This window comes from Hemiscyllium ocellatum, chromosome 2 (assembly GCF_020745735.1).
Source record: "Hemiscyllium ocellatum isolate sHemOce1 chromosome 2, sHemOce1.pat.X.cur, whole genome shotgun sequence".
NCBI lineage: Eukaryota > Metazoa > Chordata > Chondrichthyes > Orectolobiformes > Hemiscylliidae > Hemiscyllium > Hemiscyllium ocellatum.
The window spans coordinates 27,186,194-27,202,064 of NC_083402.1; the positions used below are offsets into that span (position 1 = coordinate 27,186,194).

Consider the following 15,871-nt stretch of genomic DNA (forward strand, 5'->3'; position numbering starts at 1 on the left):
GGTGGTGGCACAGGCAGTTAGCAGTGGTTAGCACTCTGCCTCACACAGTGCCAGGGACCTGGTTTGGTTCCATCCTCGGCCAATTGTCTGTGTGGAGTTTGCACATTCTCCCTGTATCTGGGGGGAGGTTTCCTCCAAGTGCTTAGGTTTCCTCCCACAGTCCAAGGATGTGCTCGCTAGGTGGATTGGTCACGCAAAATTGCCCGTAGTGTCCAGGAATGGCTAAATTATGTGGATTAGCCATGGAATATGAAGGGTTACAGGGATAGGGTAGGAGGGTGGTCTGGGTGGAATGCTGTTCAAAATGTCGGTGGGTGGGATGGCCTACTTCCACACTAGGGATTCTGTGTGTTCTGGCGATTTCCATAACTTTGGCAAAACTTTCCCTTTTTATTACTCCATTCCATTTGTCTTCCCTGTTTCCTACTAAATCTGTTTGCTTGCTTTTACATGACAACTTCCTGCTATCTCTAGGAAGTGGCGTTATCCAGTGAAATAATATTCAGATCCTCGAGTCTTAAGGCCAAAGTACATAAGCTCACATTTTTGCCACATTCTGTTACACCTGCCAAGTTTTTGCCCACTCATTTAAAACTGTTTATATCCCTCTGTAGAGTATTTGAGTCAGCCTCACCATTTGTCTTCCCACCCATTTTTGTGTCGTTCACGTACTTGGATAAGGAAAATGAATGTACTATAACCAAGTTATTAATTTATGTTGTAAATAATTGTGGCTCCAGTTGTGAATCCTGTGGCACCCCATGAGTTCCAGGTTACCATTCTGAAATTGCTTACCTTATCCCACCTCTGTCTTCTGTTAGTTAGCCAATTTCCAAAATAAAACCCCCAACACCATGGGCTCCTGTCTTATTAAGTAACCTGACGTATGGCATGTTGTCCCAGATCCGGTATGTTTCCATTCTCCAAAGCCAAGATATTAAACCTTCGCAAATACACAGCTATTTTTTTCCCCTTGTCCCACAAATGAGACTCCTGTATGCAGTGTATCATAGAGAGTTGGCAACTCGCAGTTTGTTGCTGCATGACTTATAAGATGTTTGCCCTGGTAGCACCCTCAGTGTACGTAACATGTCTCATCATTAGATAGAGCCTCTGGCTTTCACCGATGGAGGCTTCAGTTCCTGTTGAGATCAATGAAGGAAGATAATTGGTTTTTGTGTGACAGCTCTTGTTGCACTCCTGTTAACTGTTGTCAGCCGCAACTGGTATAACTGCAGTGAAACGAAGGACTTCCAATTTTTCTCATGCACCAAGATGTATTTGGTGTCTGAGGTTATTTAATCAAGGTCTTAAAACGTCGAGCTTCCTTGTTGCACAGACATTTCTATTTTCTCTCCTCCCCATCTTTGCTGGAATACAGACATGGGGTCACAGTCTTTACATCAGTCAAGTGGCTCTCTCTCTTTTGTTAGATTCACCTCTTAAAGAGGGCATCATGGAATATGCTGGCCCTCTCTGCGCCTGCTATCTGTCAACACTTGTCCAATTCTAGCAAAGGCTGTGTGGATAGCTGAATGCAAGCTAATCTACCTCTTTCCAACCTATGGGAATGTGAGAGCCCGACTATGGGCATGTAACTCGGAGCATGAAAACACCCTCACCTCCTCTCTTTGTTCTCCTGCATTGTGTAACCTGACTGCTCCAATTTCAAAAGCAGCTATCCAGAATTAGATGTGCTTGAGGATGGAATTGCCACACTGTATGGCATGTACACACCAAGCTCTCTTGATAGCCCTGCAGAATTGCTCTTAATTTGTATAATTATAATCGCTAACTTGACACTTTCAGGTGATTCTCCTCTTGTACAACCGCCCCCATCTCTATGCAGTGAAATAAGGAGAAGAAATGATGACGCTGATTTACTTAATCCTACTGTTTTACATATTCAGGAAAAGCACCTTCGTTCAAAAGGTGCTTCATAATTTGGCGCATGGATCAAAAGTATGCCACAGTGAAGAAATTATAGTCTTTTTTGTGCACAAGTATAGCTAACTCCTTTCTTCGATGCACGGTTTGCTTGAGGAAAGGGCAAGGCCACCGCAAGAAAAGGATAAGCAAGGGAATCATAGACAGCTTGGCCTCAGATCAGCTGTGTGTATGCTGTCGGGAGCTTTGTTGTAAGGAGGATGAGACTGATGTGAATGGGTTGAGAGAATGGGCAGGGCTCAGGCAGGTGGAATATAATGTTGGAAAATGGGAAAATATTTACTTTGGCAAGAAGAATATAAAGGCAGAGTATAATTTAACTGGAGAAAGACTGCAGAATTCTGAGGTGCGGCGGGAGTTAGGTGTTTTCATATGTTCCTAACCATGCCCTGAGTTCATCTGTCTTCCCTGTTAGGCCTCTTGTATTGAAATAAATGCAGTTTAATTTATCAGTCCTACCTTGTTCTCTACATATGTCATAGAGGGTTGTATACAAGTACAGGAGGTAATTATGAAGGCTTTGTGGAATGCTGTTTTTTGTACAAGAGGAATTGAACATAAAAGTGAGGATGTAATACTTGAGTTATACACATTGGCGTGACTGCATTTAGAAATCAATGTGCAGTTTTGGTCCCCTTATTTGGGCAGGGATAGAAATGCACAGGAGGCCGTACAGAAGAGGTTGACAGGATTGATACTTGGAATGAGTGGGTCGTCTGTCAGGGACAGGTCAGGCAGAAGGGGTTTGTTCCCACAGGAGTTCAGAAAAGTGAGGGATGACTCGATGTAAGTGTCTAAGATTCCGAACAGTATGGAGAAGCTGCATGTGGAAGGGATGTTTCCTCATGTGGGTGAGTCCAGAACTAGGAGGCACAACTTTAAATTAAAGGGTCGCCCTTTTTGGATGGAGCTGAAGGGAATATTTTGTGCGATTTTGCAACACTCTGCCTCAGAAGGTGGTGGAAACAGAGAGCCATTGAATATTTCAGGGAGCAGGTAGAGGAAATCGTGTTGAGCAGGTGGATGAAAACTTACCAGGGTGAAGTGGGGTTGTGGAATTCAGATTGCAAAGAGAACAGCCATAATCTTAGTGAAGAGGGGAGTAAGCTTGAAGGCATCAGGAGCCTGCTTATGCTACTAATTCATACATAATCCAGAAGCCATAAATATGATTAAATGCAAGCCTTTCTTTCTGTATGAATGAATTTTTATGATATGTTTCACAATCTCAGTATGTGCCAACACATGTTCCAGCCACTGAAATATTATAACATTGTAATCATGATTGTAATGTAGTAAATGTGAAAGCCAGTTTACACATAGCAAGGTTCTGCAATGCCAATGCGATAATAATGAAATTTTCTGGTTACCCCTTGGTTTGGGTTCACAACATTAAGTGATTCAGGTAATGAACATGAACTGGACCTCACCTTTGAGGAAACATGCCAAGGCTTAGAGGCGACATGCATTGTCATTCTCCAGCATGACCCCCAAGGCTAAAGAGGTGAAATTATTAGGACAGCTTATTTTAACAAGGAATGTATTCCTTTGAGTATAAATGATTAATAAATGACCTAATGGAGCTGTTTAAAGATGATGGAGGATGTGATTGGTTGAATGGAGAGAAACTACTTCCTCTGATACAGAGGATCACAATAAGGGACCATTGTCTTAAAATTAAACGATTGCCATTCGGGGCTGATGTCTTTTTACAAGTTAGGAGGGAGTCAGTGAGACAGGGAGGGAGGAAGGAAGGCAGTGAGACTGGAAGTGAGTGAGGGAGTCAGTGAGACAGGGAGGGCAGGAGGGATGGAGGCAGTGAGACTGGGAGGGCTGGAGGGAGGGAGGCAGTGAGACAGGCAGGGAGGGAGGCAGTGAGACAGGCAGGGAGGGAGGCAGTGAGACTGGGAGGGCTGGAGGGAGGGAGACAGTGAAACAGGGAGGGAGGGCTGGAGGGAGGGAGACAGTGAGACAGGAGGGAGGGCTGGTGGGAGGGAAGCAGTGAGATAGGGAGGGCAGGAGAGAGGTAGGCAGTGGGACAGGGAGGGAGGAAGGAAGGCAGTGAGACTGGAAGTGAGTGAGGGAGTCAGTGAGACAGGGAGGGCAGGAGCGATGGAGGCAGTGAGACTGGGAGGGCTGGAGGGAGGGAGGCAGTGAGACAGGAGGGAGGGCAGGAGGGAGGGAAGCAGTGAGATAGGGAGGGCAGGAGGGAGGGAGGCAATGAGACAGGGAGGGTGGGAGAGAGGCAGTGAGACAAGGAGGGAGACAGGGAGGGCAGGAGGGAGGCAGTGAGATGGAGGGAGGGAGGCAGTGAGACGGAGGGAGGGAGGCAGTGAGAGTGAGACAGAGAGGGAGGCAGTGGGATGGAGGGAGGGAGGCAGGGAGGGCAGGAGGGAGGCAGTGAGATGGAGGGGGGAGGCAGTGAGATGGAGGGGGGAGGCAGAGAGAGACAGGGAGAGTGGGAGAGAGGCAGTGAGACAGGGAGGGAAGGAGGGAGGGAGCTAGGCAGTAAGACAGGGAGGGAAGGAGGAAGGGAGGAAGGCAGTGAGACAGGGAGGGTGGGAGACAGGGAGGGTGGCTGTGAGGCAGTGAGACAGGGAGGGAGGCTGTGAGACAGGGAGGGAGGCTGTGAGACAGGAAGGCAGTGAGACAGGGAGGTCAGGAGGGATGGAGGTAAGAAGACAGGGAGGGAAGGAGCTGCCCTCGTATTCCCCCAAACAAGCAATCAAAGTTACCGACAAACATGCCCACACATGGGTTTGAATCCTTCCACGAAAGCTGGAGAAGTTTAAGTTCAATTGATAAAATCTGGACTTAAGAAGCTAGTCTCTGTAATGGTGTCTGTGAAACAATCATTGATAATGTAAAAACCCATCTGGTTCACTCATTCCCTCTCAGTAAGGAAATTACCATTCTCATCCACGTGTGACTGCAGATCCACAACAAAGCACGGCACTCTTCGCTGTCCCGGAAATGGCTGAACAATCACTCAGTTCAGGGACCGTTAGGAATTCCTTACACCACTTTAATATTGTGGCATTTTGTTTATAATGCCTTTTCTCCATCTTCTGACCATAATATATGGCAACATACTTGCAGCATGAAATTGCATTAACCATGTGTTTTGTGGATTTCACTCATTTCTCTTCAGTGCTTCTGATATCTGTTACTATCCACCTGATTATTTGTTGCATTTTTGAGTTTTGTGTCATGTTGAAATTATCCACTGCCAACTCAACAGTACCTCATGAATATGTCCCCAAACCAGCAATGGTCCAAATACTGACCGTGAAAGGACATCACTGTAAAGTCCTCCAATCTGAAAACAACTGTTCACCATGATTCACCATTTTCTTTCTCAGCAAATGTCATTTCCACACAGCCACTGCCCCTTTCGTCCCTTTGGCTTCAGTTTGGTTACCGAGCCTATGAAATGGTACTCTACCAAACTTTGAAAGTCCATATATTCACCATCAGTGGGAATTTATCACCTCAACTCTGAGGAACACCTCTGTGGTTAATTTATTATTCGTGTAAATTTTATGTGTACTGATGTTTTTTAGGAGCAAAAACAAATTAATATGGTGGATAACTCCTTTAATAAAGGCACAATGAGCACTGGACTCATGTAGAAAGTTAGATTAATTATGTATCAGTACAATAAATCATAACCTATATACAGGATCTCAGTACTCTCAGAATATAGGTTAATTGTGATAAATTAATTGAAAACCTATTAGCTTAAAACTAATTTTCCGAGGAACTAAATTGAAAGAGACTTTAATGTCTTTATTTTATCTATCATTTCCTTATATATTTTGTTACAATGCTTGCTCAAGTCAGTTTCCCAGAACACATCCTCATTTTGGGAGTCTTCAGTTTTGGTAATATCTGACTCTTTCTATCCTAGAATCTGTAGCGATTGTTCAGTGAATACTTCAAGATCTCCTGCTCTCTCTTTTGGCCTCGTTTAACTTGTGCATGTTGCTTCAGGAGCCCACCTTGAATTTTTCATTCTTTCTCTGGTTCTTCAAACCCTTTTTTGCATTTGTCCTTTTAGAATCATAGGACAACAAAATGGTTGCATTCACAGAGGTAGGCATTTCAGCCCGTCTAGTCCATGATGGCTCTCTTCAGGAGCCAATGAGCTGATCCTACACCCCACCCTTTCCCAGTAGCCCTGCAAAATTATTTCTCACCAGGTATCTGTCTGATTCCCTTGAAGGGATGCAGTGGTTGGGGATCAGGGAGGTGAGGGAAGTCAGAATAAAGATCTATGTTATGTTTCACAACAGGTGGAAGAAAACCATCAAACAGAAAAGGAAATTGGGAAATTATGTAAAAAAATTGCCCAACGTTTGTTGTCAAGAAATTACTCAATGTTGAAGAGCTGACTACAGCGGTGGATAAGGGAATGTCTGTGAATATCATCTTCTTTAGACTTCTTGTAGGCATTAGGAAAACTCCCTTGTGAGACTCTGTTCATCAGTTGGAGACTGTTGGAACCAAAGTCGGTATGGATAGGGTCCTTTCTAAATGGTGCAAAACCAGAAACCGTGATCGCCAAACGACCATGTGGGGATCTGCATGCACAGATCTTTAATATGTCATGAATAGATAGAGTAAATAATCAAAAAGGCCAATGGAATATTGGCCTTTACACCTAGATAACTAGACGACAAAGAGTAGAAGCAATGCTTTCGTCCAGGTGAGCAGAATCTGTAGTCTGCACACTGCACATTAGCAAGGATATGGTTTATTTTTTGGAGGGACTTAAACAGTCATTGGTTTATACCTGGACTCCAACAGTTAATCTGTGAAGAGAGATAACACACAGGTTCTATTTGCTGGAATTTTAAAGATGATGATGGGGTGATGTAATTGATGTTGGCAAGATGGCAAGGGGAACAGAGAGAGGATCAACTTTTGCAAGTTTGGAAGTCCAGGATTAGGGTTTATCATATTCAAGCAAAGCCAGATCTTTCAGAAATGATGTTAGAAAATAGAGTTTCATGCAAAGGAAGGTTTTGGACTTGCATATACAAATTGTATTTGCTGCTAGACCAACTGTTAATTTTAAATGTATGATTGATTTTCGTTATCCAATGGTTATAAAGTGATAAATGAGTTAGATGGAGTTAGCTCTGGGAGCAACCTTGATCTTAATGAATGGCAGGTAGAACTTAAGTGTGGATCTGGGGGTTAAATTGCCTGCTCTTCTTTCTGCATTCCTAACTGTACTGTAACCCCAATGCTCATAAGTAATCAGCTAAGAACTGCTCTATATTTCTCTATATGGAACATTTGGTGTGACAGCGAAGTCACGAACACTGTATGCATGCAGGTTCTAGCAAATTTTAGCATTGTCAGCAATGGCATCTCTTAATGCTGTCTGACACATAGTTCATAGCCTTAAATGTATCTTTATTGTTATTGACAAACTTACAACAACCATGTAAGGGGCAAAGGAAGAGAAGTTACATTATCTCGAGATAAGGACCAAAGCGTCTGTTTCCCTGCTGTACATCTCTATGACTGTAATAAAAATAAGAAGGGTTTGGGTGTAGCATTAACTCTGATGTCGAGGTATTGTGTCAAATAGCCTGTATCTGTGCTGTACATTCTATCGTCTTCCAGTAAAAAAGAGCAGAAACATAAAACAGGGGTTGAATTTTACAGAATGCTCTGGTCCCAATACCTGTCTAAAAGGTAGGGCAGGGTCCGCCACCAGTCCCAATGGTTGCCACACTGTAATTAAAGCAGGAAGCAATGCGAATCACCTGAAGACAAGCCTTTTTCCTAAGCTCAGGCAGAAGTCTGAATGGAATACTTTGCGCCAGCAGCCACAACTGAGTGTACATGCAGTGTGCCACCTACAGGAGGGCTGGGAAGCTCAGGCTCAGGAGTCTCATCAGAGGGACTGGGAGAGGAAAGTAGGTTAAAAGCAGATGGTGTACAAGTGCCAGCAGGAAATCCCCAACCCTGACCAATCCCTTGCCTGACAGTAGCTCACACAGGTAGAACAACTGCACTTCCTGCATGATGTGGGCTTCCCTCTACCCTGGGTAATGTACCAACAGTGCCAGGATGACGCTAATCGCACTTCAATGATTATTAATGGAACCCCTCCTCTTTTCCCTTACCCCTAGTGAGTTTCCCACACACACACACAATATTTCAAACAGGCAACAAGGCAGCTTGCGGAGGAGAGTAAAATCTATTTCATGCATAAGATCTAATTAGATTGTACTATGGCTTTTATTCTGATGAGTGAAACCAAACACATTATCTCAGGAGCACGTCCAGGGCCACATCATGAGTGGAAATAACAAATGTGTCGAATTGTCTTATCTATTGGGCTTCATTGTAACATGTGTAGTCTCACAACGTGCGCTTTGTGGTGATACTTTTTTGGTGGAAGTCTTAAGAAATGGCAAACTGGCTGGCAACATCATATTGTGCAGCTTGTTCTGCAAATATTATCTCTCATTTCCTGGAGCCGTACAGGAACGACAAATAACTGGATATTACTTGGCAAGCAGTGAGACGTGACAAATACCTCCCAAAAACAAACTGTCTCCGCCACCCCTCCATCAGGAAGGAGTTATGGGTTGCTCTGCTAAGTGGTAATAATGACCACAACTTGTAGCCCTAGACACTTGAATGCAAACATGTATGTAAAAGATTTCTTTTCTTTATGACTTCACACAAAATAATTTTTTAAAGTAAACAATGCACTAGCTGTCTTGAACCACATTGATTATTGCAGTTGGATTTGTTATATTTCCTTCTAACAAGGTTGCATCTTTCCTCACAATAGTACAATGCTCCTCATTCGAATGTTTTTTCTTTAAATGTATGTGTACTTCCCTGATTGTTGTTTACAATGCTGATGGTCAATGCCTCCCCTGACTCGTTTAACATTTTATATCTCATTTCTACACATAGAAAATTAGCAAAGCAGGCAGTTCTTGAGAATGGGCATGACAACCTTATAGAGATGGATGTTTTTACTCCACCGTGTCATGATGGGAGTTACGGGGACGGGTATGTCATTCTGAAAAACTAAAGCAAAAAGTGATGTGAGCTGCCAGCACAGAATCCTGTGTATTGATGAACTGGAACTTCTTAATCCAAACTTGTTTTGTTTTGTTTTGTTTTTGTTGACGACGTTAGTGTGACGTTTCAAGGCCAGAGACCTTTTCTCTGGTTTCTCTTCAGTACAATAAAACTAAATTCCTAATTTTAGCAAAACTTTGTCAAAAAGCAAGAAAGGAAAATCACTCGTCTGACAGCCTTGCAGCAACTCATTTTCCCATTCACACCAGCTCGGCTCCTGTAATAGCACTTTCACCTGTTTAAGCCACTGGAGTTTTTTTATTGTTTTGTTTATTAGTTGACACAGGGATCTGAACTGCATTTTTTCCTTCCAATTTGTGATTTCTTTTGTATCCAAAGTAAAGTTGAACCTGGGATTTTAGTGCAATTAAAAGCTGTTCCATTTGAGTGGGTGTCAACATATGCAAATATCAGCATCGAGGTCACACTTAGATGTAACACAAGTGGAATTTATTCTCCAAAATTTAAAATTCTGAACATTCTGGAAGGAACACAGCCATGATGAGTTCAGGAGATGTTCCCTGTGACAAGGTGTTTGACTGCAAGCTTCCAGGAGAAAAGGAAATTCAGAAATCTGCTCACTGGTTCCCTTGTCTACCTGGAGTTCTCTGGCCAGATTGTGCCAGCAGAGGTGGGAACTGGGAGCTGAGACCCATCCTGGCCTCTGTAGCTGACCTGCCGAGATGGGGGTTTGATTTCCTTGGGATCAGTGTCTGAATGACCCAAGAGACCAGTCAGTTATCAGAGAAATATCCGGGCGGTGGGTCAGGAATGAACGCGGAAAGTCGGCCCCAAATTGGCAGCCAGCATCCATGTCTTAAACAAAAACTGCATCTTCAAAGCAGCCTGGGGCCTAGGATAGGACAAGGGAAACATTGGTTATTGAAATCTCATTGCTGCTGAGCCCCTTGTTTTTGAATCCAAACCTACATGCTTTTCCATCAAAAGAAACTGTTGCATTGTTGCCATCCCTGTTATTCTCAGGTTAGCGCTAGCCATCACTACAGAGCATCTCTGTAGCTGCTAGGCCCAGTGACACTTTCAGTGAGTTGGAAGTTGAACACTTTTAATGAGCTTCCCAGTGACTTCAATGTGTCTGGTTAAAAAGGCAAACAACAATCTGTACTGCCCGTTCTCCACTTCCTTCAGCTCACCTTTCCCACATCCTCAGGAAGGTCAACAGAGACAAGAATGTATCTGCATCTGGCTCTCAGCCTCATTTTTTTTTTGTTGCCACTCTGTCAGCATTTGTTCCCAATTCTGAAGTGGAAAATCCAGCCCCTTCAGTTTATTCCTTTGTTTTCAACCAGGGGTTCATGGTTTGAAATCTCTTCCTCTTCCCCAGCCCCATCACGGGGTTCTAGGGTGACAGATTGCCCCTGGGTAATGAGCTGCCCACTTGTAGCCTGCAGTCACCTGATGTCACTGGACTCTCGAGGAAGTTCCAGCTGGAATGTGCTCTACGTCTGCAGGGAAGACAAGCTGCTCGCCCTGAGTTCGCTGAAGAAACATTTTATTTTACAAATCCTGCATAAGAGTGAAATCCACCTTACTGAGCTTCTGATGACATTAGCCTCTGAATAATGATAGGAAACAGAATTCCTTGCTCAATTTCCTTGCCTTTTCTTAGGAGTGCCAAATTGTTCCTGTTGCCATCCCAGATTGTGAGCTCTCTGAGTATATTGCAATGGTCCTGTCCTGTATGTTTCAGTTCCACTGGTGACTGATCAGTTGGTCAGGCCTTGTTCTCCTTCTGTAGTCAGCCAGCTATGGCACCAGCATTGATTCTGTCTCTAGATAGGAAACGTTGAAATGAAAAATAAAGGTAGTGCCTTTTGTGATCAAAGCACAGCTCGAAGCACTGAAGCTGTCTGTCGTTATTTATAAGTATCTGAACAACTGGCTTGGATGCAATGAAATCTCACGAGCAGAAACTGAAACTGACGAGGACTAGGATATAAATGGAGCATTCTCCTGTTTTTCCACAGCTATGTCTTTGTGTCCATCAGAAGAGTTCTCAGTTTGGTGTTTTGGGTGAGGGGCAGCAACTGGAACAATGTAGCAGTCCCTCGCTACAGGAACGGTCTGAACTGAGATGATTGACCAAATCCCCAAAATATGTTTGACCCCTCAACTTTCAGTCAGAGCTGAGATTACTACCAAGTGACCCATGTTTTTATTATTCCAAACACACAATTACTTTGTCAATTGCTGATCTACCTTCACAGAAATTAGTCCCATAGTTCTTAATACGCCATTGTGTGCAAGATCAATAGCAACCCTTTTTACTTCAGTAGCACCGCAAATGTAGAAAACATCTCAAGGTGCACTTCCAAATGTAGCAGGCCAGCGGTAATGGCAGCAGGGTTTGCAAGATCACACACGTGGCTTGCAGGTTCAGCACGTCCAAAGATAACCAGGTTTGGTGGATTGGCCATGCTAAATTGCCTCGTAGAGTGCAGGGATGTGCAGGCTAGGTGAATTAGCCAGGGGAAATGCAAGGTTATGGGTTGGGGAGGGGTGGGTTACTCTTCGGAGGGTGGTGCAGACTCAATTGGGCTCTATCAGAACTGCAGGGATTCTGAGTCACTGCAAAGACAGCACAACATCGGCCTATATTGCCAGGGATATGGAGTATACTGTGAGGAAAGTCTTGTAACAGCTGGACAGGCTGTCAGTGAGACCACACCTGGTTACAATGTGAGGGCTACAACCAGAAGGCATAATCACAGAATAGGGAGTTTCCCATTTAAGGCAGAGATGATTTACCTACCACAGAGGCTTGCTTATTAAGTATATTCAAGACGGAGAGAGGTTATGGGGATTCAAGGGTTATGGGGAAAAGGTAGGGAAGTGAAGTTGAGAATGATCAGATCAGGCATTGAATGGCAGTGCAGGCCCATAGGCTGATCAACCTACTTCTGCTCCTCTGGTTTAAAACAAGGCTCTTCGAAAGAAATGAAATATGTTTTTTTTCTGTGTGGATTAATAGTTATTGGAATTCTCTATCCTGAGAGTAGAGGAGCCTGAGTCCTTGAATGTATTCCAGGAAAAGTTAGATTTTTGACCAACAAAGGAATGAACGATTATCAGGTATAGGTGGGACAGGCCCTAAGTGGAGTTGAACCTATGATCAGAGCTACCGTGCCCTTATTGCATGATGGATCATGGGCTTGAGGGGCCGAATGTCCTTCCAATGCCCCAGTTTCAAATGTTAAGTTTAGGCGCAGGTAAACCATTTACGACACTCATTTTGATTGCCCCTCCCCCCGCCCCCACCACGTGAAGAACCTCTTTAAATCCTCTTGGTCACCCCCTCCTCCCTTGATTTTCCTTTTCAGTTCATTTTGTTCAGTCTCTGCGAAGCAGCAGTAGACATTTGTTTTCTACATTATAGGCACCATAAAAATGAAATTGGCTCTTGTTGAATGAGGTAGAAGAGCTGGCAGGGTTGACCGTAGGCATAATCGAAGAAGAAGCTTTTGAGGGGAAGAAAGGGAGTTTTGGAACAGAAATTGCGGGTGTGAGCAAGGAAGAATGAAGCCCTAAAGGTGAAGCAGAGCTTGCACAGTGCAGCCAGTTAATACAGCCTTGCAAATCCGAAACAGAGTGAGCAGCGATAGCTTATAATAGTCTCAAAAACATTAAAGAGCCTTCATTTACCAGAGCCATGTATTTACCTAAAAATCCCATTTCCCTGGCTAGCAGACGAGTGATTTTGGGACTGATGGCTTACTCATTAAAAATGCCCAGACATTAGCATTATAATGGCAAAGTAATTTTAAGGACACAGACTGATTACATTGGAAGCTGCAGTAAAACTTAATTGGATTATATACCAGCTTACATCCCTTAGAAAGGAATACAATTTGTTAAAAATTGCAACCTGATTTTCCCCCGAAGCATTTTTGATCTTTGCCTTGCTGATAGCTCGTGTCACCGCTTGCATCGTTTTCTGTCTGTACTTTTTCAATTCCCTGTCCTGAATGTAGTCTTTGTTTGCATTAATGTCTCCAAAAAAAAAGAGAAGTGCACTTGGGAATTGCTTCACTTTGCTAATTTTTTCTTTGTTGTTTCGCCCGTTACCTTTCATTTGCGACTGACCTGCCTGAATATTATTTCATTTACAAAATGGCATCAAATAAACCTGGCATTGAGTGATGTACTGGCTGCATGAAGGTTATAAGCGTGTTTCACAGTTCTCTTCTGTGCTGTTTTCCCTGTTGTATCTTGTCATTTAAATCACTATTTGCACATTTTGTTAAATTTATATCGATAACATCTGTCAGAACTTCGATGTAGATCTCATACATTGGGTCAGGAAAGTTGTATGCTTGACCCCTCTCTGACCTCAGTTTGTTATGCTTTAGCTGGTTGCGAAAAAAGTAGACATGGCAGTTAGCTCAGTTGGCTGGATGGCTGGTTTGTGACGCCAACAGCATGACATCAATTCCTGTGCCAGCTGATGTTATCATGAAAGTCCCACCTTCTCAATCCTGCCCCTCGCCTGAGGCATGGTGACCCTCAGGTTAAACCACGACCAGCTGTCACTCTAGTGGGAGAACAGCTCCTTGGTGACTTTATCATTTGCTTTGATACACTGGAATCGGTTTCAGCACTCATGGGCAGCAGATCTCTCAAATCTTTCTGGTTAAACTCTCATGTTAGATTTGGCTTGACTAGATGAAGAAAAAGTGGCCATTTAGTGAAGGTTCATGTAGAACATATTCTAGGAGCAGAGAGGACACATCTGGAAGCTAGAAAATCTGAGAAAGAAATGTATAGCAAGATCTGCTTGGGTAAAGTTTAGGTACCCAATACATGACCTTGTTTGTGATGTTCACAAGAATGGAGGTAAGAAGTGAACTCCAGGCTGCCTCATGCATGGAGATAACTATCGTACTTTGCCACTGTCCATGAAACTGTCTGTTTAAGATGCACAAGGATAAATGAATCATTTTTAAGCAGATTTGTTTTGATACCATCAGAAGCTTGGAAATGGGAATAACAGCCACACAGTCGCCAGGCACTGTCCTGGCATCCATATTATAATTGTTTCTGGTTAATGAAAAGACCTCTTTATGAGAGGTTGGACAGGTATTTTCATCAGTGAGATGATATTGCTGACAACACCTGCATAGCAAGAGGATGAAACAGCTCATTTCAGGAGCCATTGTTACTTCACTGGGGAGATGTTTTACATATAAATAGAATTTATGGAACAGAAGTAGGCCATTTGATCCAACAGGTCTGTGCAGGTATCTTATACTCTGCACAAGCCTCTCACCCTGTCATCACATCCTTCTATTCCGTAAACCCTCATCTACATGTCTACATCTTCTTTAAATGCATCAGTGCTATTCATTTCAGCTAGCCATTTTCTAACCAATGCAACACTGAATTCCTATTTAAAAACCTACATATTTACAGCCTCTAGTTTTTGAGTCCCCAGTAAAAATTATCCCTTTGCCCTGTCAAACCGCAATCTGATGACCCCTCTGCCTTCTCCATTCTGGAGAAAAGAGCCCCCAGCCTGCTTACTCTTTTCTAATCATTATAACCTCTCAGTTCTGCTATCAACTTGGAAAACTGCCTTCCATTTTCTCAACAAGTCAGCTCACCACCACCTTCTCAAAGACAGCAGGGGACAGGCAATGAATGCTGGGCCAGCCTGCGAAATCCATGTCCCACGAGTGAACAAAAAAGGCAGAAGTGGGTACTGCAGATGCTGGTGATTAGAATCAAGATTAGAGTGGTGCTGGAAAAGCACAGCAGGTCAGGCAGCATCGGAGGAGCAAGAAAATCAACATTTCAGGCTCTTCCTCAGGAATGAGAAACCAGAAACAAACAAAACCTTCTCCACAACATCTTTGTATTTTTTTTAGTGCGATAACCTGAACTGTGCTCGGAACTACAAAGTGTGGAAAGTATTTTCCATCCTCTGTATTGGGAGCCAGGAAGTAAACTGCTCAAAGTCACACAGTACTAGATTCAAGCCCCCTCCCCCAGTTCTGGTCTCTCTGATTCATGTTCCAGGTTTTAGCTGTACTTGACACTCAGGTGTAAGATGTTTCAGTGACAGATTCAGTCATGACCTGATGAGATCAGGTCCTCACCATAAGTATGGGCTGCCCCATTAGAAATAGCTGACAAGATGCTTCAGCAGTTGACAGTAACCATTTTAAACTCTGAAGGATCCTCAATACCTCAGACAGCTGCTAGATCTCAACAAAAAGAAACTATTGTACATCGGAAATGAAAATCTCCCCTTCTCCCTGGTTTCTCTCCTCCACTGGATTTAATAACTCATGTTGGGTAGTAGTTCCACACCATTCAAATGACCTTTCCAAGGGGGTGAAACTCTACCTTCCCTGGCGTATTTCAATTGCCCCTTTTGCACACTGCATGAATTTTCCTTCTGTTCAGTTCAATGGAGCGGGGAGTTGTTCTGTCTGGAGGTGACCCATTTTTACACCCTTCTGTCATTAAGTATCTCCCCACATATATATTTAGTCAAAGGCACTGAACTCTGGCAGAAGATGTCAGAGCACCAAACCTGAGTTCCATCTCAATCCTACCCAACATCCATAGCTGAGATCACTGAATAAGCAGAGAAGACCATAACACATAGGAGCAAAAATTCGGCCGTTCAGTCCATTGAGTCTGCTCTGCCATTCAATCATAGCTAATAAGTTTCTGAACCCCATTCTTCTGCTTACTCCCTGTAATCCTTGATCCCCTTGATATTCAAAAACCTATCTCTCTCAGTCTTAAATATACTCAATGACCTGTCCTCCACGTCTTC

General features: G+C 43.5%; 1 protein-coding gene across 8 annotated transcripts in view; it reads left to right on the top strand.

Moving 5' to 3' along the window:
* Positions 1-15,871, top strand: part of LOC132822044 (teneurin-3) — an 822,914-nt gene that overhangs the window by 608,490 nt on the left and 198,553 nt on the right. For 6 of the 8 annotated variants that reach the window (XM_060835055.1, XM_060835070.1, XM_060835085.1 and 3 more), the window contains one exon: positions 8,896-8,994. The exons of the other annotated variants lie outside the window; for them this stretch is intronic. In XM_060835055.1, coding sequence (XP_060691038.1) covers positions 8,896-8,994 — 99 coding nt within the window. The remainder of the gene's footprint in view (positions 1-8,895; positions 8,995-15,871) is intronic. 8 annotated transcript variants of the gene reach the window in all.